At 47.2% G+C, this 25214-nt stretch overlaps 1 protein-coding gene across 2 annotated transcripts in view; it reads left to right on the top strand.

The window, feature by feature from the left end:
- The window catches only part of TRPM8 (transient receptor potential cation channel subfamily M member 8), a 120023-nt gene extending 104386 nt beyond the window's left edge, over positions 1–15637 (top strand). For both annotated transcript variants that reach the window (XM_030580838.1, XM_030580837.1), the window contains 4 exons: positions 2590–2689; positions 6861–6894; positions 8192–8279; positions 14038–15637. In XM_030580838.1, coding sequence (XP_030436698.1) covers positions 2590–2689; positions 6861–6894; positions 8192–8242 — 185 coding nt within the window. In that variant the 3' untranslated portion in view covers positions 8243–8279; positions 14038–15637. The remainder of the gene's footprint in view (positions 1–2589; positions 2690–6860; positions 6895–8191; positions 8280–14037) is intronic.
- Positions 15638–25214: the final 9577 nt, after the last annotated feature.

Genomic DNA, 25214 nt, shown 5'->3' with positions numbered 1-25214 from the left:
CCTGTCAACATCAGAATTGGCAGTGGTGTGCTCCTGGACAATCTCAGATGAGGCTTGGGAGTGAATTGAATCAGCAGCTCTCACACTAAAGTCTTCAACAAGATTTAAATACGAGATCACTTCCACTTTTTTTCCAATCAATACAGTACTTACCTCTTCATAGTTTTCTTCCCCCTCCTCTCTCCCCCAGACTTGTTGATTTGGACACTTACATAAGAACGGCCATACTAGGTCAGACCAAAGGTCCATCTAGCCCAGTATCCTGTCTTCTGACAGTGGCCAATACCAGGTGCCCCAGAGGGAATGAACAGAACAGGTGATCATCAAGTGATCCATCCCCTATCTTCCATTCCCAGCTTCTGGCAAATAGAGGCTCGGGACACCATCCTTGCCAAACCTGGTTGATAGCCATTGATGGCCCTGTCCTCCATGAATTTATCTAGTTCTTTTTTGAACCCTGTTATAGTCTTCATGTAACGGCTCAATGGGGGTGGCAAAACTCTTAGATCTTAGAGGCTCGGTGTTTTGATGGCTTAAAATATAAGAGGTGGAGGCCAACACCCCACCCCAATCTGACCCACTGATATTTATCCTTGTCCTTTATTTATGCTCCTTCAGCTAATGACGCTTGGGTGGGCACTATAATACGTTGTTCAAGGACAGCCTGTTAGCAGTGCTAACTTCTCCAGCGGCTCTTCTGCCTGCTGGAGACTGATTGAGAAAGAAAACTAATACTCTTCTGACCACATGGCTGTTGCTTCTGCTAAATGAGCTATATCAGGATCACGTGTATATATAGAAATCCCTGCTTGGCTTTGGGTAAGGCCTTTAACTGCTCTCCCTGCATTTATTCGGTCAGTGAGCACAGATATGAATTGCTTTAACAAGCTTTTTCAACAAATTGGCTCTTGTCTCTGGTATTCTCCCAGCTTTTTGTAAAGTGCCATTCATAAGAGATGAGAGAGACGAGAGCTTCAATTAATTGACAGGCTTGTTCCTATACATCAGCACTACGGATTTTGCCCTGCAGCATCAATTGAAACTCTTGCTTAGTTTAGGAAAAAGTTACTTGTAGAATGTGCAGATCCCCTGCACTGTTTGTGGGTTTGGTTGCCCAAATCATCAGTGTTGCAAATGGCGTTTAGCTTCCACACCAGACAGATGAAGATCTGACTGTAGAAACTCCTGCTGAGCTGATCTATAACTTACCTTTTACGGCTAGACCCAATGGGAGGACTTAATTAGATCCAATTTGTGGCTGTTCCAGCAGAGCTGTGCTGCTGGTAAGGAGCACTGGGGCTGCTTAATCCCTGTGCAGGAGGCAGCCATAATGCTCTCGCTTCAGCTCCAGTGCAAGGAGTGGGGAAAGGTGGCTAAGGACTCACTCTTGTGTGGGCTGGACTCCCATTGCCGTCAGAGGCATTCGATGTGGGCACAGGGGACTGCTCATAGGGAGCGGCTTGCAAAATCAGGGCTTAAGTCACCTGGCAGCCCTGACTGAGGCAGCAGGCCTGGTTAGGTTGCAGGTCCTGGTCAAGCACCCCCCATTGGCCACTCACCAGACTGCTGTGAGGGAACCGAGCTGCTGGGTTCCCCGGTGTGTTAAGGCTCTGGAGCTTGAACGGACCCCAACTGCTGGCCCAGTCCTGGGGTCCCTAGGCACCTGCTTGGGGTGCAGATCCTCTGTCTAGCACCCCCTCCTGAGGCCTGGGACCTGCTGTTCAGCTGCCTAGCCCCTGAGCTCAGTGCTGACCTTTTAGACTCCGCTGTAGCTTAAACACACCCTTTCCCAGAACTCCCCAAGGTGTGAGCTTTTGGGTTCCTGTTGAACTCTCTCAGAAGGTGCGTGGTAGCTGTGAGGTATATAACCCGTACAGACACCTTGCCAGTCTCACCATTGCTCTTCTTCTACTTTACTTAAAGCACAAGGGAGTGGGGCTCATATAGAACATAATACAAATCCTAACTGCAGTTGCCCCTCGCGCTTTGGGAATGCTTAGGGGACCATCTGGATTCTGGTAAGCAGGCAGGGTCCCTAGCCTCATAAGGCATCTACATTCTGGATTGCTTTTCCCTCCTCCTGAGCTTGGGAAAAATGGCCTCCTCTATTTTTTTATAACCTTCCAGTCTTCTCTGTCAGGTGACACCCTCAGGTGACCAGAGACTCCTCCAAGGTGACTTTGTCATCCCCGTAGGATGACACAGAATGACTAAATTGTGAGGTTCCCCAAATTGTCACACAGCATCACTTGCATGTTTGATGTTTGCCTGAAGCCAGAAAATTCACACTTCATTTAAAACCTCCTCAAAGCTGAATGCTTCGAAACCTCAAATATAGTGTCCATTCGGAGGTTAGAGTGGAAATGTGAGTCAATTCCTCTTTTTAATACAAACCCAGTTAGCTTTTCCCATGCCATGACCAGGCAATAAAATACATTAATGTTCTATTTACATTATCGCTGCTAATTTTCTGTATGCAGAGGAATGAATTCCGTTAGCCCTGGTCAACAGAATCACTGGCTGGCTTTTTCACATTTCAAAACGGTACAGGCAGATTAAGTTAGTCTAATGCCTTTTTGTATTTCTCAGGTTCAAAATATGAGGACAATGAGACGCTTGCATGGGAAGCAGTCATGAAAGAAAATTACCTTGTCAAAATCAATTCCAAAGCAAACGACTCTTCAGAGGAGTATGTCTGTCTGTTTTTTCTCTCTTAGACAAAACTTCACTTCTGCAAACTTTTTATTTTTTAAAAAAGAAAAAGAAAACCTTTTTTTTTACATTTAGAAAGTCTGCTTATACACTGATATATTAATAAAATCAGCCTAAAACAGCTCATCCATTCTGCCTCAAGTAAAATATTGGAGATTTTATAATCCATTAGCATAATGCAGGTTGGTTGCCTAGGCTGTTACATTTTCATTAAAATTTTGCAAATTTGACATGAGACGTTATCCACACAATATGTGCTGAATAGATTCATTTATGTACAATTACATACTAAAAATGTCTTCCATTAGCTTGGTAGGGTGAACTTGGGCAAATCACCCCTCTGTGCCTCAATGTTCCCATCTGTCAGGTGGGGATAATCATAGAATCATAGAAAATTAGGGTTGGTACAGACCTCAAAACAGGACCAACCCGAACTAAATCATTCCAGCCAGGGCTTTGTCAAGCTGGGCCTTAAAAACCTCTAAGGATGGAAATTCCACCACCTTCCTAGGTAACCCATTCCAGTGCTTTACCACCCTCCTAGTGAAAGAGTGTTTGCTAATATCCAACCTAGACCTCCCACACTGCAATTTGAGACCATTGCTTCTTGTTCTGTCATCAGGTACCACTGAGAACAGTCTAGATCCATCCTTTTTGAAACCCCCCTTCAGGTGGTTGAAGGCTGCTATCAAATCCCTCCTCATTCTTCGCTTCTGCAGACTAAACAATCCCAGTTCCCTCAGCCTCTCCTTGTAAATCATGTGCCTCAGCCTGCTAATCATTTTCATTGCCCTCCGCTGGACTCTCTCCAATTTATCCACATCCTTTCTGTAGTGGGGGCCCAAAACTGGACGCAATACTCCAGAAGTGGCCTCACCAGTGCCAAATAGAGGGAAATAATCACTTCCCTTGATCTGCTGGCAACGCTTCTACTAATTCAGCCCAATATGCTGTTAGTCTTCTTGGCAACAAGGGCACACTGCTGACTCATATCCAGCTTCTCGTTCACTGTAACCCTTAGGTCCTTTTCTACAGAACTGTCGCTTAGCCAGTCAGTCCCCAGCCTGTAGCAGTGCATGGGATTCTTCCATCCTAAGTGCAGGACTCTGCACTTGTCCTTGTTGAACCTCATCAGATTTCTTTTGGCCTAATCCTCCAATTTGTCTAGCTCACTCTGGACCCTATTCCTACCCTCCATTGTATCTACCTCTCCCCCCAGCTTAGTGTTATCTGTGAACTTGCTGAGGGTGCAATCCCTCCCATCGTCCAGATCATTAATGAAGATGTTGAACAAAAGCAGTCCCATTACTGACCCCGAGGGCATTCCGCTTGATACCGGCTGCCAACTAGACATCGAGCCGTTGATCATTATCTGCTGAGCCCAACGATCTAACCAGCTTTTTATCCACCTTATAGAATACATATATTTTGACTTGCTGGCAAGAATACTGTGGGAGACCATATCAAAATTTTTGCTAAAGTCAAGGTATATCATGTTCACCGCTTTCCCCATATCCTCAGAGCCAGATATCTCATCATAGAAGGCAATCAGGTTGATCCTTGGTGAATCCATGTTGAGTGTTCCTGATCACCTTCCTCTCCTCCAAGTATGTCAAAATGGATTCCTTGAGGATCTGCTCCATGATTTTTCCAGGGATTGAGGTGAGGCTGACTGGCATGTAGTTCCCTGGATTCTCCTTCTTCCCTTTTTTTTAAAGATGGGCACTACATTTGCCTTTTTCCAATTGTCTGGAACTTCCCCCAGTCGCTATGAGTTTTCACGGATAACAGCCAATGGCTCTGCAATCACATCAGCCAACTCCCTCAGCACCCTTGGATGCATTGCATCCGGCCCCATGGACTTGTGCATGTCCAGCTTTTCTAAATATTCCTTAATCTGTTCTTTCACCACTGACAGCTGCTAACCTCCTCCCCATACTGTGCTTCCCAGTGCATCAGTGTGGGAGCTGACCTTGTCTGTGAAGACTGAGACAAAAAAGCATTGAGTAGTTCATCTTTTTCCACATCTGTCACTAGGTTGTCTCCCCCATTCAGTAAGGGTCCCACACTTTCTTTGACCTTCTCCTTGTTGCTAACTTACCCGGAGAAACCCTTCTTGTTACCCTTCGCATCCCTGGCTAGCTGCCACTCCAATTGTACCTTGGCCTTCCTGATTACACACCTGTATGTTCAAGCAATATTCTTATACTCCTCCCTAGTCATCTGTCCGAGTTTCCACTTCTTGTAAGCTTCCTTTTTGTGTTTAAGCTCACCAAAGATTGCTCTGTTAGGCCAAGCTGGTCGCCTGCCATATTTGCTATTCTTTCTGCACATCAGGGTGGTTTGTTTCTGCACCCTCAATAAGGCTTCTTTAAAATACAGGCAGCTCTCCTGGACTGCTTTCCCCCTTATATTAGCCTCCCAAGGGATCCTGCTCATCAGTTCCCTGAGGGAGTCAGTGTCTGCTTTTCTGATGTCCAGGGTCCGTATTCTGCTGCTCTCCTTTCTTGCTTTTGTCAGGATCCTGAACTCGACCATCTCATGGTCACTGCTGCCCAGGTTGCCACCCACTTCTACTTCCCCTACCAATTCTTCCCTGTCTGTGAGCAGCAGGTCCAGAGGAACATGACCTCTAATTGGTTCCTCCAGCACTTGCACTAGGAAGTTGTCCCCAGCACTCTCCAAAACTTGTCTTTGCACTGCTGTATTGCTCTCCCAGCTAAGGTGACCAGACAGTAAGCGTGAAAAATCGGGATGCGGTGGGGGGTAATAGGCACCTATATAAGGCAAAGCCCCCAATATCGGGACTGTCCCTATAAAATTGAGACATCTGGTCACCCTACTCTCAGCTGATGTCAGAGCGATTGAAGTCCCCCATGAGAGCCAGGGCCTATGATCTGGAAACTTCTGTTAGTTGTCCGAAGAAAGCTTTGTCTACCTCATCCTCCTGTTCTTGTGGTCTATAGCAGATGCCCACCACTACATCACCCTTATTGCTCTTGCCTCTAAACTTAACCCAAAGACTCATGCTTTCCTCCTTTTTCAAAGTGCTTTGAGATTCATTGATGAAGAGTGCTATCTAAGAGCTAACAAGCATTTTTACATAGATTTATGGCGCATACCAGACATGTAACCATGAGAAGTAAGATTATACATAGGTTGCAGGGATTCCACGCTCATCAGAAATCTTTACTAAGTACTAGTAGTAGATGGGGTCTCCAAGTCTTAGTTGGGACTTGAAAGGTTAGATATGTCTTAAGGCTCTGGGTAGCTTCACAAATCCTTTGTCAAATCCTGACACTTGGCTGATCAGCCTCAGAGTTCTTTCAAGAATCATCTCAGCATTTTTAGAGCAACAACTAAATCAGACAAACTGCCAAGGGGAATAATGGTATATAGACCAGAATCAGAGAACAAAGTTATCAAAAGGCATAGGGGCAGCTTTTTAAAGGGATTTAGGTACCTAACTCCCATGGAGACCACACATGCAACTTTATTGAACATGATACTGAATATAAAAAGCAACCCTCCAATAGTGTCTAGGTGTTCTCCATTTTCATTTTTGGCATTGAAAAGCTAGTAAATTTCAGTGGAGGGTTTCACTCATGCTAGGGCATGCAGCTTTCCTGCTGTGGACATTTCATCCTGAAATGCATAAGTACAACTTTCCATATGCTGCTCAGCATTAAGTTACAAGCTAGATAAATTCAAATTAAGGTGGCCAATTTTTGAGCCAAAAAGGGTTATGTAAGAAACTTGCCAAGAGCAAAACTGACAGTAATTTATCCAGAGTTACATTAGATGTGATCAAAACCAGGTGCACACAGCCATAACGACTTGTCTCGTCCTGGAAAGATAAATGGGAACTATTTGAGTTCCCAGGCGATAACACCTGCAGTCAATATCAGCCTTGTCATTGACCTTCAACTATGTGCATTCAGAGTAGAAGATCATTCTAGGATCCAAGAGCCATAGTTTTCCTTGGTCCACATTTTGGGTGCTCTTATGTGACTAGATGTCCTGCCTTAAATTAATTCTATGTAATGTTCTGCTGTACAGTCTGACACTAAATCAAGGAGTAGATGCCAATCGCTAGTTTCATTTTTAGTCCCACAAGATTCATTTTGGTATTTGGCATCTCTTCACAGGATGGCACATCGATTTAGACAACTGGATATGAAGGTACTTTGTTTTTGATTGGTCTGGGGAATATGTGTCTATCTGATATGACAGTAAGTGGCATATATAGAAACTGGACCCCTTTATTTATGCACTGTTTACACTTAACTGTAGTCAGATATAATTTTCTTAGGGCTGTACATCTAAGGTACTGTCCTGTATTGGGGACAGAGTGGAGGCACTGTGCCTCAAGCAGAAAATAACATCTGATAAGGTTACAACAGCCACATGAGGTCGCTTAGATACTAGGAAGCATCTTGTTGTGCTGAAGAATGAAGGAGCAGATATTTTCTGAGCTCTGCAAATGTGGAGAGAAGCCACGCTGTGCTGCTGCTCGTAAGAGCTTTATTAGGTAGGATTTAATTTCTAAATAGTGCCTTAAACATGCTTCAATTTCAGGAACTGCCTCAGAGCAATGTACTTGTCAGACCCATTGCTTGATTACTAGAAAACCACTAGAGAGTTCTAAAGCAGAAGGAATGTCAGTGTTGCATAGTAACTGAACAAGGTGTCTTCCTCATTGTAAATACACTTTGGAGGCAGAAACTTCATGTGGCAGAGTGCGCTGTCACCTGTCCAGTTAATTCCACCAAGCAAGATTCTGATCCCCCTACAGCACCTTATCCATGAGTATTCCCACTGTCTTCCCAGGAAGTAAGTTATGGCTCAGTGAGGGTAAGGATAGCAGTTTGCTGTGTGTGCATCTGAGTGAAAGCAGCATTAGAGGAAACAAGTGTAAAAACATAACAGTCTTTACAGTAGACTGGTTTCCACAAAACTCCAATGACCAGATCTGTGATCCCGTCTCAGGAGCCAAGGCCGATTCAGAGTAATTTGGAGTCAGTTAAATGCATGAAATGTGTGTGTATTAGGACTCACTACCTTTATCGCATTGATGAAAATTGTAATTGTTGTTTTCCTTCCAAATGGACTGTACTGGGCAATGTTTGAAGGGGCACTTCTATTGCTCACTAGGGCTATTTTGCTGTGAAAAATAACTATAAGCACTGCATTGTTTATCCGCACAGCTGAGTTTGTCTGGTAAATGCAAATAGCAGTTGGCTAATGCTCAGTCACTGACAGCTGGCATTCAGAGGGTAACCAAAGAAACAGGAGCTTAACTTGGAGGTGCCATGGGAGTTACTGTTACTGTTTTACAGCCATTCCCAGGCATTTTAAAGGACTTACTGCTTATTTGTCTCATACATCTCGCTGCCTGTTATCCAAGCTGCAAAAATGCCTTGGAATTAGCTCGGCTGACTTCAAACTAACATGAATTTTGATTTGTTTTTGTTTTTAGCTGAATGATCTGAAAGGCCTTCTGAAAGAGATTGCTAACAAAATAAAATAAAAGCAACCTGAAAGCAGGGGCAGCAAACCTCAGCAATGTAAGCTCACTTTATTGACTAACATACAAAAGAGGATTTAATCAGCATCTCCAGTGCTTAAATGCATCTGTCTAAGAGAGAGGAAGGGTTCCATTCGACATTGGTTACTAATGCTTCTATTTATACCTTCAGCTTTAAAAAGGGAACACTAGGCCCTGGGTTTCTGTCTCACTTGGTCATTCTGGATTAAATCCAAGGATATGTTAGCACCAGCTTTAATTTCCAGATGGTAATTCTTTAAAAACCTACTAAACTCCATCAGAATTGTCTTGTTTTGACCCCTTGTTTGCTGAAAAGCTCCAAGCGGACCAATTTATGTATTATTTATACTAGAGGCTCCAACTGAGATCAGGGGTCCCACTGTGGTAGGTGCTGTACAAACACAATGAAAGTTCTTGTGCTGATCAGCTAAATCAGGGATCGGCAACCTTTGGCATGTGGCCCGCAGGGTAAGCCCCCTGGCAGGCCAGGCTGGTTTGTTTACCTGCTGCATTTGCAGATTCGGCCAATCTCAGCTCCCACTGGCTGTGGTTCACCTTCCAGGCCAACTGGGGCGGCGGGAAGTGGCGGCCAGCACATCCCTCAGCCCACACCGCTTCACGCAGCCCCCATTGGCCTGAAAGGCGAACCGGGGCAAGTGAGAGCTGCGATCGGCCAAACCTTTGGACACCTTCCTGCCTCTCATCTGCAGCCCCACCCCAGAGCCTGCACCCCAGCCAAAGGCCTCCCCCCACCATGCTCCAACCCCCTGCCCCAGCCCTGATCCCGCCCCCTGCCTTCTGAACAGAGCCACGGCACACATATGTGGAGTGGCTCCCGACCCCGCTCCCTGTCTGGAGTGGATTAAATCAGCTGGCGGGACAGATGCGGCCCACGGGCCATAGTTTGCCCACCCCCGCTTTAAAGTTTAGTTTGGCATAGTAATTCCAGCTAGTCCTCACTTCCAGACAGCCACATTTCTTATTCCATTTTCTCTGCAAAGGAAGATGCCAGACATTGCTAGTTTGGATGTTGTTCTACATCACTCCTACATGGAGGCATGGCCAAGGAGCTCTGTGCACTGCCCCCGCCCCAAGCACCGCCCCCTACAGCTCCCATTGGCCAGAAACTGTGGCCAATGGGAGCTTCAGGGGCGGCGCCTCTGGATGGGGCAGAGCACAGAGCCTTCTGGCCGTGCCTCTGCAAAGGAGCCAGAGGGGGGACATGCTGCTGCTTCGAAGAGCTGCTGGAGGTAAGTGCTGCCTGAAGCCTACACCCCGAGCTCCTCCTGTGGCCCCTGCTCCAGTTCTGATCCCCCTCCAGCCCTCTGAACTCCTTGATCCCAGCCCAAAACACCCTCCTGCACCCCAAACCCCTCATCCACAGCCCTACCCCAGAGTCCGCATCCCAGCCAAAGCCCTCACCCCCTCCCCCATGCCCCAACCAGGGCTCCCCAGAGGGAGGGGCAAGAGGGGCAATTTGCCCCAGGCTCCGCAGGGGCCCCCACGAGAGTTTTTCGGGGCCCCTGGAGCGGGGTCCTTCACTCGCTCTGGGAGGCCCGGAAAACTCTTGCGGGGCCGGGCCCCAGAGCTTCTTCCGGTCCCGGTCTTTGCCGGCGGGGGAGTCCTCCCGCTCCGGGGCGGAAGGACACTCCGCCACCGAATTACCGCCGAAGCGGGACCTGCTGCCGAAGTGCAACCCAGTCTTCGGCTGTAATTTGCCGGCGGGGGGCCCCCACTGCGAGTCTTCGGGGCACTTAGATGGCAGGTCCCGGAATGGAAGGGCCCCCCGCCGCTGAACAGGGCCAGCTCTAGACATTTCGCCGCGCAGGGGGTGCCCTGCCGCTTGCTGGTCCCGCGGCTCCGGTGCCTGCGGGAGGTCCACTGGAGCCGCATGCTACCGACTGCCCCAGGCCCCCGGAATCCTTTGGGCGGCCCTGGTCCCAACTCCCTTGTCCCAGCCCTGATCTCCCTCCCACCTTCTGAACCCTCCGGTCCCAGCCTGGAGCACCCTCCTAATCCCTCATCCCCAGCCCACCCCAGAGCCTGTACCTCCAGCCAGAGACCTCACCCTCCCCATACCCCAACCCCTTGCCTCAACCCTGATTCCCCCTCCTGCCCTCTGAACCCCTCATTTCTGGTCCCATCCCACAGCCTGCACCCCTAGCCAGTGTCCTCACCCCCTCCTGCACCCCAACCCCAATTTTGTGAGCATTCATGGCCTGCTCTACAATTTCCATACCCAGATGTGGCCCTCGGCCCAAAAAGTTTACCCACCCCCACTTTAAAGCCACAGGGCTCTCTTTCAGGGATTGACAAGACTTGTTCCATGTAGAGAATCATTTTTGCCAGTGCAAAATGAGCATAAAATGCTACCAACTCAGTTCTCCCCTTGCTCAAGTGGAGGATATAATTTTATACCCACTTTGCAGAGGCAAATGATTATATAAGACGCAATGCCAAAGAGACCCATGGGGGTAAACTGCACAGTTCGAGGAAAGGGTTTAGGGCTTGGCTACACTTGTGAGATACAGCGCAATAAAGCAGCCCCGGGCAGGGTCGGCTCTAGGTTTTCTGCCACCCAAGGCAAAATAAAATTTGGCTTCCCCCACCCCATCCCTGGGCTCCCCCTTGCACCCCTGTGCTGCCCCAGCCCTGGGCTCTCCCCCCCACCTGCACCCCCTGCTGCCCCAGCTCTGGGCTTTCCCCTTCCCGCATTCCCCTGCTGCCCCAGCCCTGGGCTCCCCCCTGCACCCACATGCCCTGGCACCCCAGGCCTGGGCTCTCACACACCCTGTGCTGCACCGGCTCTGGGTACCCCCCTTCCCCGCCCACCAGTGCCCCCCTACCACCCAAGCCCTGGGCTCTGCTTCCTCCACCTGCACCCCCTGCCACCTCAGCACTGGGCTCTTCCCCGTCCTCCCCCACCTGCACCCTCTTTCTGCCCCAGCCCTGGGTCACTGGTAACTCACTCCCAGGGCGGATCATTCAGCAGGAATTTTGGATGTGCACAGAACACAGACAGGATTGGCTCCCATATAGTTACAGAGCTGCAGTAAAGTGGAACAATTTTCAGCTTGTGTGATTGGAGGATATCTGGATGCCTATTATAAGACTGATTTCCATAAATGAGGAAAAGTTGAGGTGCCTTTTATTATTCTTTTGTTCCACTCTTTCTTTCTATAGGGAATTTGCCAATGCAGGATCACTGTCTTCCTTTTAAATAAACAAACAAACAAACAGGCACTGGCTGTTGAAAATAGCAATTCCAGTCCTAATACCCACTGGGAAGCATTTCTTGCTCAATTTTATCCTACTTTTTCTACAGCAAGTTGCAGTGGAACAGTATATTTGATTTAGGAGAAATGAAGTAACAGCTGCCCAAACTGAGCTTGAGCACTCCTGAATTTTGAGGTGTTCAAATCTGGAAGGCAGGTGCTAGATTCCCTTTCTGAATATTAGCCACATCTGGAAAGGAAAAGTCAATTTCTGCTTCCATGGCTCAGAAGTGGAAATCCTCCTAAGTGGCTGGTACTGCATCTAAAGCTGCCTGGGTCCCGAGCCTCCCCTCCCTTACTTTTCATTTTAAATGTCTAGTGAGAGCCACGTAACTCCCTTGCTAGGCTTCAGATAGAGAGGGGCACTGTCCATCTAGTCCACCCAATTCTTTCTCTGGGGGCTGCAAGGTGAGGTCACACCAGTAACCCTGAGACAGTCTGGGGATGTTTTCTGAAGGGGATATCTGGGCCAAAGCCTTCTACTCCTTGGGCACACTTGTTCCCCATTCACAGTGCCACCCTGCTCTAGCAGTGAGCTCAAGCAGCAGCATGAGGTTTCAGCTACCATACTCCCTCCCCCGCTTTCCTGTTGGTAGTGGCCAAGGAAATGCTGGGAAATGTAGTTCTTTCCCTGCTCCAGGGCTGGCTCTATAGCAGGGGTAGGCAACCTATGGCACGGGTGCCAAAGGCAGCATTGGAGCTGATTTTCAGTGGTACTCACACTTTCTGGGTCCTGGCCACCGGTCTGGGGGGCTCTGCATTTTATTTAATTTTAAATGAAGCTTCTTAAGCATTTTAAAAACCTTATTTACTTTACATACAAGAATAGTTTAGTTCTATATTATAGACTTATAGAAAGAGACCTTCTAAGAATGTTAAAATGTATGACTGGCACGCGAAACCTTAAATTAGAGTGAATGAATGAAGACCCAGCACACCACTTCTGAAAGGTTGCCGACCCCTGTTCTATAGGCAGGGAGCTACCCAAGGAACTCCAGCTCCCAGGGCCCCCTGTTGGTTCTCAGCTCCCAGGCTCGATCCCTGCTAGCTGCCGCCCCTGCAAATGGCCTGCCCCAAGCAGCCGCTTGCTTTGCTGGTGCCTAGAGCCGCCCCTGGCCCCGGGCACACTAGCTCACTCCCCGTCCTCACTGGCAAGGCTTGTAGAGCGCTCTGACTCCACCTCTGCATGAGGAATAACGTTTGCTGCGCCTTGGCTACAACACCCAGGTGTCAGGGTGAACGAGGTGTTGCATTACTGAGCTCTGATCGGCCTCCAGAAACGTCCCATAATCCCCTTAAATCAAGTGGCCACTCTTGTCATTGTTTTGATCTTCTGTAGGAATGCGGATATGTCCTTTCAAGACTCCATTTCTGACAGCCAGCATGCAAGCCGCTACTGTGGAATGCTGTGTGAGAGAGAGAGGTCGGGGAGGAGGTCTGCTGCTGTCTGAACTTACAAGACAGCATGCTGACATGCTCTCCGCCCCCCCAAAAGCCACTCTCTCTCCCCCCACATACACACAACACTCCCTGTCACACTCAACCCTACCCCTCCCATTTGAAAAGCACATTGCAGTCCCTTGCATGCTGGGATAGCTGCCCATAATGCACCACTCCCAATGTCGCTGCAAGTGCTGCAAATGTGGCCACGCCAGTGCCCTTGCAGCTGTCAGTGTGGACAGATTGCAGCGCTTCCCCTACTGCACTCTCTGAAGGCTGGTTTAACTCAAAGCACTCTACATCTGCAAGTGTAGCCATGCCCTTAGTCTCTCTAGTCCTTAGCCATATCCTTAGAGGCAGTAAATTCCAAGTTGTTCAACTTGTCAGTTAGCTCAAGTCAGGTAAAAGGTCTGAACTCTAGTCTGGTAGCTTGGGGACTACACTGGTTCCTAAGTGATGAAGTATAATGGAAGTTGAGGATGCTGGGTCCGTCTGAAATATGGCTTACTGCTTGCTGACAGTCAGTGAAATCTTCCTGGATGCTGTGAATGCTCTCTTGCGTATGAGCTGTCCAGGTTCTGAAGCTGGGCTCTCCCAGAAAATGACCCAATGTGCTAACTCATCTAGATTTGTGGGAAGAGCAGACAAGCGATTGCCTCCCAAGAAGCTGAAGCTGTATCTTTGTAGTCCCTTGGCCAAGGAGTGTAACCAGTCAGCAAGATAATGTTTACATCCACGCTGTGTTCGTTTGGTGCAGGGGGAAATGACTGAATACAGTGCAAGGCATTGGAGAATCAGGCCCAGCACCTGCAGAAGATGCTGAATTGACAGCCCCCATACTTCCCAACTGCCATTGCTCTTATTGAATCTGATAGACAACAGAGCTGCCACTCTTCCTCATTTCTTAGCACAGCAGCAAGCTCTTTTTATCCCTAATAATTTGTTAGGATTTGTCCTCTGGATTCCATGTTGACAGATACTGGAATGAAAACTAAAGGTATCAACTGACGGCAGCGGGAGATTTATTCTAAAATTCTCTTTTTATTTTCTTTGCTCACGCAGGTACTGATTCGTTCACGCTAATTTCTAGGAGACGTCTCAAAGTGAATCATATCCTGCGACAAATGGCAGCACCTGTGAAAGCCTGAGGAGGATGCATGATGCGTTTAAAATGACATTTCTGCTCTTTGCATCTTGGAGCTCTGGGCTCTTTTATTTCCATGGTCATCTTACATGCTGATGTGATAAATGATCCTCCTAGTTGAGCTCCAAATTTTAGAAGCTGATCTGTTGCTTTTCTTCTCAGTCCTTAGTTATTGGCCATGAGAAGGTACCTCTCATCAGCTGCTCAGAGATCACTTTCCTAACGCCAACAATTCTGCTGCCAACCCGCTCTGGTTTGAGTCTCGGGAACAGATCTCCACCTGGGCATCAACTAGATACTCAAGTGTGGATCGTCAGAGGTGTTTAGGCTCCGAGCTCACAGAAAGTTAGGAGCCTAAATACGTTTGAGGATTTGGGCCTCATCTCTCCTTTTAGTAACCCTCAATGATCCCCCCTGCTCCCGTCTCCTTTGCTGCTCACATAGCGTATTTCCAAACCCAGACTAAATTTTTACACTCTGGTGTATGAGGATGAAAGGCCTCCTGCCTTCCCTAATAGGAAATATTGTTCTTGGCATCCCAAACTAACCTACCACCTGTATTCCTGGTGAACAATAATGACTTTTTCAGATTAGTCTGAGGCAGTATTTTGTAGTCCAGACTGAGTGCCTACACTCCATGCAGTTCACAGATAAGTCTAATGGGATCACTTCTTGCTGCCTCAGTGATGTTTTGCAAGGCCCTGATATTGCATTTGGTTTCACTTGTTCAAGTTTCTGTATGGCCTCTTCGTGTTCTGATTCCTTAACACACAAGAGGTGGTATGTGATTCACCGCTCATTTGATGCAACACCAGGGCTAGCTCCTGGTAGCACAGTAGTTTAGAAAGCAAGTGTCCCCAGTTGAGTGTTTTTCCCTAGAAGGGAGAGGCTTCTAAAATGCAGTGCTGCCCATAGCAAGATCAGCTGGATGTCAGCTTAGCTCAACCAGAATGGCTCTGCCTTTGCTGAAAGTCTTCCAGAGAGCCAAGCCCCGTCAAGCTATTAACTCAAGTGACTGCTGTGTTGTCTCTGCATAAGAAAACAACTGAATATATTTTCCAGGGGAAGCATTATTAATTGCCTGTTACAGTAAAACTCTTCCAGCGTCTTGCTGTTCACATCTTTGCTGTTTGCTCTGCTATCCAAACTTACCAAATGCACTGAAACAGGTCAAGCTCAGTGTTGATTACAACACCAATACTAAAGGTGATACCTGTTCAGCAGTGGAACATAAGATTTCAGTAGTCACACATTGGAAAGGCTTGTCAGGACGTGCTCAGACTCCCACTGACTTCAGTGGACGTTGGATTGGGTCCTGAATGACCAAGATAAATCTACTTCATATAAATGGATTTTTCTTTGTCACTTGTGTCTGCCTTTACTGTAGAAAATGTGCCTTTGTTCCATTTTTGTTGTCTGTCATGCCATATTCAATGGTACCTGTAACCGTGTTGTTCTCCTGCGTGTTGTGCTGGATGTAGCTATGAGTAGTGTAACAAAGAATCAAATGTACCTTTCTGAACATACACATTAAATAAGACGTTAACTCTGGCTTCTTGCCTTATTTCAAGGTGGGAAAGATAAACAAGGTATTTTCCTAAGACAAATAGGTTCTGCTACCATTGCTAACCCTGTGACGCTTTCTGTATTTATTTATCCAATCTCAATTCTACAGGCAAGTGTTCCGTGTTCTCGCCAGCTGCATATCACCCATTGTCTTACTCTAGGAACTGCAGCACAACTGAGAAGATTTTTGGGAATAATTAGGGAAACAATTGCACTAGGCACCCAGCTCTGTTTGAAAAGGATTCTCCAATGAGAGGAAGACATTCAGACGGTCAATGCCAGTGGGATATCTCTGGGGGAATAGAGCTAAAATTTAATGAAATCAGATTACTCTTTTTTCCCCTGAAAAATCTTGATCACTAAAAAGTGTAACGTGGACCAAACTAGAATGATCAGTTCAAGAATATACCATGGAATTACTAATCTGCAAAGACCAGACAGCAGCTGGCGATTGTAAAAGTCCTGGCTTAGTTTACAATAAATGAGAATGGGAGTGCTGTTCATTCTGGATGGACCTTTGGCACCTCTTTAGTGAAAGTAAAAGGGGATTGTTAAATACCAACACTGAAAAAAAAATCACTGCCCCGATGACTGGTTCTCAGGTGTCCATTTGGAAATTGCTGAGCTTTAGCCTTTCCTCCTGACCAATAGAGTGTGCTGTTTTCTGCGGTGAGGGAGCCTCACTTCTCAAAGGGTCCAGCACCCACATCTCCCACTAATGCTAACTTCAGCATCAGGCCCCAGGGTACTATTCAGATCTGTATGAAAGAGATGGAATCCTCCTGGTGCTGCCCCATGCTGAGATCCTTTCCAAGCGGTCGTTCGGCTCTTGGAAAATAATCGGAGAAATGTGTCTCCATGCTATGAAACTCCTCGGAAGGGTCAACCAACTGGATCGCTTCACAGCTGCACATTTTCCCTAACTCGGGTACATCAGCACTGCAAAGTGTAACTGAAGCATGTGTAGACGGACCTGACGTGTGAGTGCAGCACGTGTAGACGTACCTGAGCTAACGTTGATCTACCTAGCTCAAATAATAGTGGCAGTGAAGCCATGAACACATGGGCTTGTCACTTGAGTACATACCCAGGGTCCCACAGGGGTTTTTTGAGCCAGCTAGGTCAAAGCTGGCTTGGGTACATCTACAAGTGCCGAGTGTCACCTGTAGTTGCAGTGTAGACCTAAACCGAATTGTTTTGATTTCAGGAAGCTGACGGTGGCGCTGCTCGCCAATGCAATAAAGGGAGGAGAATGTCATCGAAGGTAAGAGAAGGGAAACCTCCCTCCCTGCCTTCTGTGCACGGCGGGGAAGAAGAGCATCAGTCATGTGTACCCTAGCTCTGCATGACCTTGTCTCCCTTGTCCCAAATTGGAGCCCATTATTCAGCACTGATGCAGCTGCACTAGTGTGAGGGTGAATGGAAAGCCCCAAGTCCATGGCCTTGGTGGAGGAAAGCAGGTTAAGGTTAGAGGGATAGACCCTGCAGCTCCATGGCTGTTACTTCAGTCTGTCATCTGGAATAGAGCCTGTGCCCCAGAGTACACTCCTCTCTGCCAAACTATTCAGCACAAGCACAGAGTGCTGCAGTGCAGCAAGGGACAGCCTGGGCGAAGCCCCTTCGGCACCAGGGTTTACACCACCTTCACTTCATTTAAAGCCTATATTTCGAGTTGCAGGGCGAACATCTGGAATAGAAACCGAGGCCAGTGCTGCTGGAGTCTGAACATAGCCTGAAACAATAGCCCTAAGCTTGAGGTTGGAAAGATGTGCAGGGGGCTTGTGTCCCGCCTGCCCTTCCCATGCTGCTAAATAGGACGGGGGCTCTGGTATGGAAAAATCCAGCAGAGAGCGCCCAAATACTGAGGAGAATTGGTCCCAGCACCCAAGTTTCAGTGGTATGAGGCTTCCCAGAGTGGGAGTCCATTACTCCTGTTCCGGTGCAGCCAGTCCCCAGCTGGCCTGTTCTGCTCAGGGCTGGAAGCTGAGCACTCTGCTTGGGTGCAGAGAGAGATTCCTCTCTTCGATCCCTTTCCGCTAAAGCAAAGGGCAGAGTGCTATAAAACCGAGGCAGTGATGCAACTGGATTTTATTTCACACCCTGCTAGACTGTTTCAGATGGCTCAGGTGTTTGGATTGATGTCAGTGGCTGTATCCATGTTTCCCAATGACCCTGAACTGCAGCAGCTAAATAGCTTTCTGGCGAGACACATCCTAGGGGTTTGTCTGACGCATGCCAATGCTGCTCTGAATTCCCCTTCATTCTCCCTACAGCCCATTTATCCTGGTTCACTGCACCTCGGAGAGGCTGATGAGGAAAAGCACCAGCCAACGCTGATCTCTCCACTCTTTCCACAGCTGCCCTTTGGACAGCTACCACGTATGTGGAAAGGAGTCTTGGAACCCAGCGTCAGTGTTGTTGCAGCCAGGAATTGACATGGGTATGTGGCCGGGACACAGCCTAAGGAATGAATTGGTCCTGCTTTGAGCAAGGGGTTGGACTAGATGATCTCCTGAGATCCAACCCTAATAATAATCTATGAATGTGCATACCCACACCCCTCAGACATGCTAGTGCTCTTATATTGTACACACTTGAAACCCGTGTTTCAGGGGTTTAGATGTGGACAGTAGGGGCTCTGGCACCACCCCGATATTGGACTCGTGTCCTGTCACCAGTCTAGACATAGCCTAAGTGTAAATAAAGTGTCTGCGTATTGTAAATAAACAATTTTGTATTTCCTTATTTGGGGGAGAAGGAAGTTGACATTTTTCCTCCAAGCAGTCTTCTGCTTTTCCATTATTAATTTGCTTTAACATAGATGTAGTATTATCTCGAAGCAGTTTTGCATCCATTTCCCCCTGTATCTTTAGTATTTCAGTAATAATTGTTGAGTTTGTACATCATGCCATTTAATTGTGTGTGGGATGTTAATGTATTACCAATAACACAACTGGCTAAAGCCATATCCAAAGTAACATGTAAATCCAATTATCTCTCCACTAATTTATAATGTGGGATTATACCACTAGGACAATCTCTTTCGATAACAGAACATTAAACAGATTGCATAAAATGCCTTTGGTTTATGATTTAGCTGGCTTCATTTTCCTTTTGCTAGTTTCAATCAGATAACTGAAATAAATATTGTGGTTCATCTGAAATGCCGGCTAGCTCTGGGATACATTAAAAGGACACAACTTGAAATCTCACCTCCCCTGAGGATGTGGGACTAAATGGATGTTGAAAAGATTCTATCAATTCAGGCTGCTGTTTGCTTGCAGATATCGAAGCATGGGGAAGAAAGATTTACCCATCTTAGAAAATTTAATCATGACCATAATTAAGCCTTGATTGCAATAAATCCTCTTCACTTTGTGAAATCTTAGCTTCATTAATATCAGAGTGTTTCAGGGGCAGGGATAGAAATGTGAAATGAGATTCTGGCTGGGTGGTTCCGCTAGCTGCTGTTGAATTTTTTGATATGAAATGCTTCTGTGTTTGCTTGGTACAGTTCCTTGTACCAGAATGAAGGGAACAACGTGCAATGAATAATGTATTCACTAACTTCAGCTTTTTTTCCTGCTCATAAAATATCAGGCAGTAGGTTGCTTCCTACTGTTGATCTGTTGTTTGGATGTCTTTGAACTTGGTTATGAATGTAAAATCTGAGCTGTTAATTGCTCGGGGATGCTCACATGGTATCCTGCATATATTTTGGTTGCATGTGTGCGCAAAATACTTACTGTAGGTGGACTCACATATGCAAACTGAAACTTTGATTTCCACAAAGAGCTGCCCATGTTACTGCAACACGAAAACGCCAAATTGGATTTCCGCACATTTTTCTAATGAATCTCAGTCCAAACAAACACAAAATGATCAAGACTTTAAGCATCAGCTTTTTCAGTTTTCTGGCTTACTGGTGGTGCATCACATTAGGTGTTGCCACCACATAGCACAAGTCTTATAATAATACCGTTGCAGTAAAGTGATCATAATAGAGTTAACTGGAGCACTGTGGGATGGAGCCATTCTCCCCTGCCCCCTTACAACCTGTGTTGTTAGTGGGAATTCCCCCCACCACATGCACTCTGTTTGATGCAGTTAAATAAAGCAGCAAGTTCCCAGAGTTTGACTAGCAAATTACAAGTTTTCAAACAATGCCTTACAAGGCATACCTTATACAACCATTATCGCAATAGTGTGTAGGGTGTGAACATGGGTATAGTCTGCCAGAAAGTTATATTAAGGGCACTTACAGCTTATGGGATAGGCAGAAATTTTGCAACAAAATAATTAACTGTTTGATTATCTTAATGAGTAGAGAGGAGAGACTAAAGCAGCAAGTACTTCAAGAATACTGTGAATTTCTAAATCGATTCAATTCAATCATGTGCATGCATCTATCTCATTCACTGTCTGCCAGTTCTGTGTAATTGCATTTTACTAATATGAATGCTTTTGGGATATTCGAGTTTGCAGGCTTGATACTTACAGAAAATGAATCTGAGTCATGTTGTCACTTAGCACTGGAAATCTGATTGCACTGACTAAATTAATCCCGTCAGGGAACAGAACCAGTACCACACGGTGCATGAGACTAGTTGCAATCAAACAGCTTGAATTTCAAATTCTGAGCAATAAGTGTTTGAATACACTTGAGAAAGAAATGATCTGTCCGTGGACATTCCATAAGAGGGGGTGAAATTCAAAAAGACTCCTTTGAATTATTCACTCAGATCTGCCCAGTGCAAGGATACGTGAATGATTTGTTGGCAGGCAGGAGTCCACTGATAACGCTTAACAATTCTATTGCACCTTCCAGCCAAGGATCTCAAAGCACTTTGCAACTGCTTATGGACTAACCTTCGCAGCCCCCTGTGAAGCAGGAAAGAATTTGCAGTCCTCTCTTTACAGATGTGGGTAACAGTCACAGATTTTCTGAACATGTGATGCATCTTCTCTGTGCTAAAGCAAGGACCAGAAGCCACAGCTCCATGTACCCAAGAGGGAAGGAAAGGGTCGGTGCAGGGCCTAGGAAGCAGATGGGTTCACTCACTATGAAGACTTTCCTTCAGAAAAGATGATTGGCTTGGAGCAGAGGCTCTGAGCCAAGCTCCCAAATGGGCCGTAGCTGTTCAGAACCCTGCCCCCATGTACCCCTGCAAAGGTGCAGCTCTCACATAACTAGTCACTGCAGACTGGGGGTACTAGAATGTGGAAGGCTGTCTCCTGCTTGCTCCCACTATCACAGGATCTGAGCACCTCCCAGCTCTGAATGCACCAACCTGCATAACTCACCCTATCAGGTCTGTGGCAGAGGGAGGGACTTGAACTCTGGTGGCCTGAGGCCCAAGCTAGGGCTCTAACTGCTCTCTCTCCGCTATTTTTTTTCTGTAAAGGGAAAGCCGGCAGCCCTCTGCTGTGAAACAGAGAGTCTGGAAGTTGGGACAAGGGGCTCTTCCTGTTAGTAATAAATACACCAAACTGGAAGGGGTGAGCCCGGGCTTGTGTGGTAACATTACCGAGATAGAACTGGTGTCAGAGTACCCCATGACGAATTGGAAAGGTTATTGAGCTAGTTAGCAGAAAATCTGTTAGACGGGTTCCTCATGGGCCATATCACCTAAGCAACTGTGTGCTGCCAAAGCACAAACCTGGAATGATTTCTTCAAGCTAATCGTCCTGAGTCTTTCAATGAGTCACAATTAAGCAAACGCACTTCTGTGCTACCTTTTGTCAACAGTGCAGATAGGGATGTTGAAGCAACCTCTGTGGAGGGAGGCCAGTTCCTAGAGCATGGGAAAATGACTCTTGCAGATAGACTGACTGATGGGGAGGGGGGAAGAGCCAGACAGGTCTGAGAATTGCAGGTAGGTGTTTTCCAAAGCTTGGACCTGAAGGGTCCAGCTTCAAGCTGGCCTCCACTTCTGCCCATTTTGGCATAGACAACTGAGTGAGCATGCAGTCATTCGGCACAGATCGTGCCAGTGGGCGCACACACCAGCTGGCTGATGCTCAGAAGGCTCCTGACTTCCATTCAATGGAAGCAAAGAGCCTAAATGCCTTTGAGGATCTGGGCCTGGCTTTCTTGTGTGATGCCTGTCAGGGACCTCCAGAGAGAAAAGCATGAGTTGCTGCTGCTTGAGTATGAGAGCCAGGCTCTAGCTGGGAGCTGTAAGAGACCCCTCTCCTTTGTTGATTGGCACAGCACATGGGCAGAGGGTCACTTGCAGAGCAGCTGTGATAGCTCAGTGGTTTGGGCATGGGACTGCTAAACCCAGGGTTGTGAGCTCAATCCTTGAGGGGGCAATTTGGGGCAAAAATCTGTCTGGGGATTGGCCTTGCTTTGAGGAGAGGGTTAGACTAGGTCCGCTCCTGGGGTCCCTTCCACCCTGGAGATTCTATGAAAGCATGCTCAGCCTTCAGTGTGTTTATGGCTTGCTAAGGTGGGAAGCTGCTTCTGTGGGAGCTGTTACAGGTCTGCGAGGTGGACAAGGAAGGGACTTGTAGTCTCTGCACATACTCCTACATTTTCTTAACCATGCCTTGCTCACACCCTACTGCTTCCTTACTGCAGCCCCACTGCTCTGCTTTGCTCTGCTCATTCACCTCTGAGCAACAGACCAGCCCACCCCCTGCCCCCAAGGCTCCTGCTATGACCAACAACATCCATCCAATAGCCTCCTCCTGTTGCTCTACCTCCTATCTGCAACTTTACTGCTTCCAACAGGGCCACTTGTTATGGGTATAACCACAGCCCTAGTCATGGGCCGGGCCTCCATAGTGCTGGGTGCTGTGCAAACACAGAAAAAAAGGATGCCCCAAAGATCTGACAAGCTAAGCGTAAGACAGAGATGACAGAGGGGTGAAGGCAGATGGGAATACAAGGAAACAATGAGACAACGCCCAACCCTGCTTTCTTTTTGACCAGTATCTCCTATCAGAAATTTCCTTTGTCCTCTCCTGAGGTCGGAGAGCTCCGTGCAAAATGTGTGTTCTAAAGTAACTACAACATTTAAAACTGGCTCGTAAAATTTCAGCTAGGAGGTGTATTTAGCAATGTGCCAGTTTTCTAAGTTTCATTTACAAAATGTCCTTTAGAATGTGGTGGCGGCGGTTGCCTGAACACTGGCCTGAGAGCCAGGAACTGCCGAATTCTATTCCGGGTGCTTTTCCTGGATTCCCTCTGCAGCCTGACACAAGTTACTGCACCACAGAGCTTCTCCATCTCTACCATGTGGCTAAGAATGAAATGTCTGCCTGGGGAGGGGTGCGCACAGATTACTGTCTGCAGTGCTAAGGAAAGGGTTTTGTAGTGCATGGCAGCAGGGTGGGCCATGCAGCTGTTGGCTAAACCCGGGCAACTCTTCGCAGGAATTACTTGGTTAATTTCCTCTTTGCTTTTCTGTTATATTACACCTGTGTATTTGGCACGGACAGCTTCATATCTGAGGCACTAAAGTCATGGTTTGGCAAAGGGAATGTGTTTTCTGGTAGTGAGCTGGGCTCTATCAGATTTCATTTGGCCTCTTATTGGCTGTCAGAACAGAATCGCGATACCATAAAGGCTAGACTGTGGACATAAGAGAATATGTTGTGTGCTGAGCAAAAGCACCAAAACTATGCTGTGCCAGAGCCTGGGCCTGATCCTGAGCTATGGGGAACCTACAGAGCCCTTTGACTTCACTGGGCATTGTGGGTACTCGGTAGCTCTGAGGCTAAAGCCGTGAGTGGGAAAGACATAGCAGCAGGTCTTGGATAGCTGTGACCCAGGGTCTCTTTACTTATTGCTTTGTTCAAATGTCCGGAAGCTTGCCCTCTGAGGCTGTCAAATGGCTGACTGCGTGGATGGCTTGCTACACTTCACTTAGCCATCCTGCTTAAAGATGTAGCCAGTGTGAATGCCTGCAGTGCTCAGACTTCTGTGCTGTAAGTCACGCCAACTGGGGCGACTTCTAACACTCAGACCTGTTGACAGTTTCCAAATGTCCACCACTAGCAAGAGAACCTACCACCCTGACTGCTAGCTGCTTCACACTTGGGAGAAGAGACAACTGCGGGGGTTGCAAATGAAACTGGTAAAGTATCTTTTCGTTTTGGAAAAATATGTAGCTAGTCTGTGTGATAAGCTGTGTTCCCCATACTCCCCCTGAAGGTGAGTAGTAATAGGGCAATGAAGGGGTTAATGGAGGCCAGAGGGGTCAATTAACGTATTAGGTTGCAAGCTGAGGGAGTTAAGGCTGAGAGGAAGGCTTTAATTAGGAGATGCTCACCTGTGCAGGAAAAGGTGGGGCTTCTGTAAAACCAGGGAGCTGATAGCAGATAGGGGCTGCAGGGTAGTAGTCAGCAGTAGTCCTGGGGGAGGTGTGTTTGGGGCTATAGAAACTACTCCACAGTTATTCCCTGGGAGGAGGAAGGAGTTTGAGTTGGCAAACCCAAAAGAGGGGAGACAGAAGATATAGGAAAGGCTCAGGAAAAAGGCAGCAAGATTCACGATGGTGCAGACCTTGACTGTGGATTACAGGGTCCCTGAGCTGGAACTCGAGCAGAGGGCAGGCCCAGGGTCCCCTATCAGCCTAGAGGCAGTGAATGGGAAGACTTCCTAAGACTGCTGGTGAGGAAAGACTTGGATACCCCCCAGAGAGTGAGAGACCGGCAGCAGGGCATGCAGTGAGTAGAACAAGGGGACCTTGAACTTAGAAAGAGCTAATCCCCAGAGTGGCCAGGAGGAGGTTCTAGCTATGGTATGTGGACCCCATGACAGTCTGAGGAAGTTGTCTTTTGTGCCACTTGCAAACAGGCTGAAATTCATGACCATCATGCTACTCACAATGCTCACACACAGCAAGGAATGCACAGACTGCTGCAGTAGCAACAGGACATTGACAGAGAAACTCTTATAATGGGCCAATACCTTAATTTAGCAACGGGAAGGCAGTCCAGAGTGTGCCAATGGCAGAAGGCTTTCAGCAGAGGGAAAAGTGAGGGTTGACTGGGTGTCACCCTGAAGACACTGGTTGGCTACTGTTGATTTGCTTGGCGTAGGGAAGACCTGTGGGAGAGAGCCTGTGGGTTTTAGTTTAAATTTCCTGGCTCTTGTGGGAACTGATTTGCTTATTTGCTGTTCACAGCTGTAACTATGTAAACTGAAACATACAGAAAACAACATACCTGCAGAGTGCACCTGCCCTGCACACTAGACTACACAACTCCGTGAAACATAATGAATATCATCTTTAAAAAACCTGTCCCTTGCTTCGTATTTGCCAGTTCTTTAGATCTCTAGGTTAAAGTTTGACTCTCAGTAACAAAACTGAAATGTGTCCCCGTGACTCCGTATCAGAGCTGATAACTGCTGAGCATGCAGAAACAGCAAACATAAATATTTAAGTTTCAAAGGCAGCTGAGTTCAAAGAAATGAGAACCAAAAGCTGTGGGATTCTCCTGCACCCTCTGATGTTTCATAAGGGTTGTACGATGTTATCAAGGTTTTGTTTGAGGTTATAAAATGTTTCCTGTGCTC

The sequence above is a fragment of the Gopherus evgoodei genome, chromosome 11 (assembly GCF_007399415.2).
Source record: "Gopherus evgoodei ecotype Sinaloan lineage chromosome 11, rGopEvg1_v1.p, whole genome shotgun sequence".
Lineage (NCBI taxonomy): Eukaryota > Metazoa > Chordata > Testudines > Testudinidae > Gopherus > Gopherus evgoodei.
Note: the sequence above shows the minus strand (reverse complement) of the source record. Positions and strands in the feature narration are given on the sequence as shown.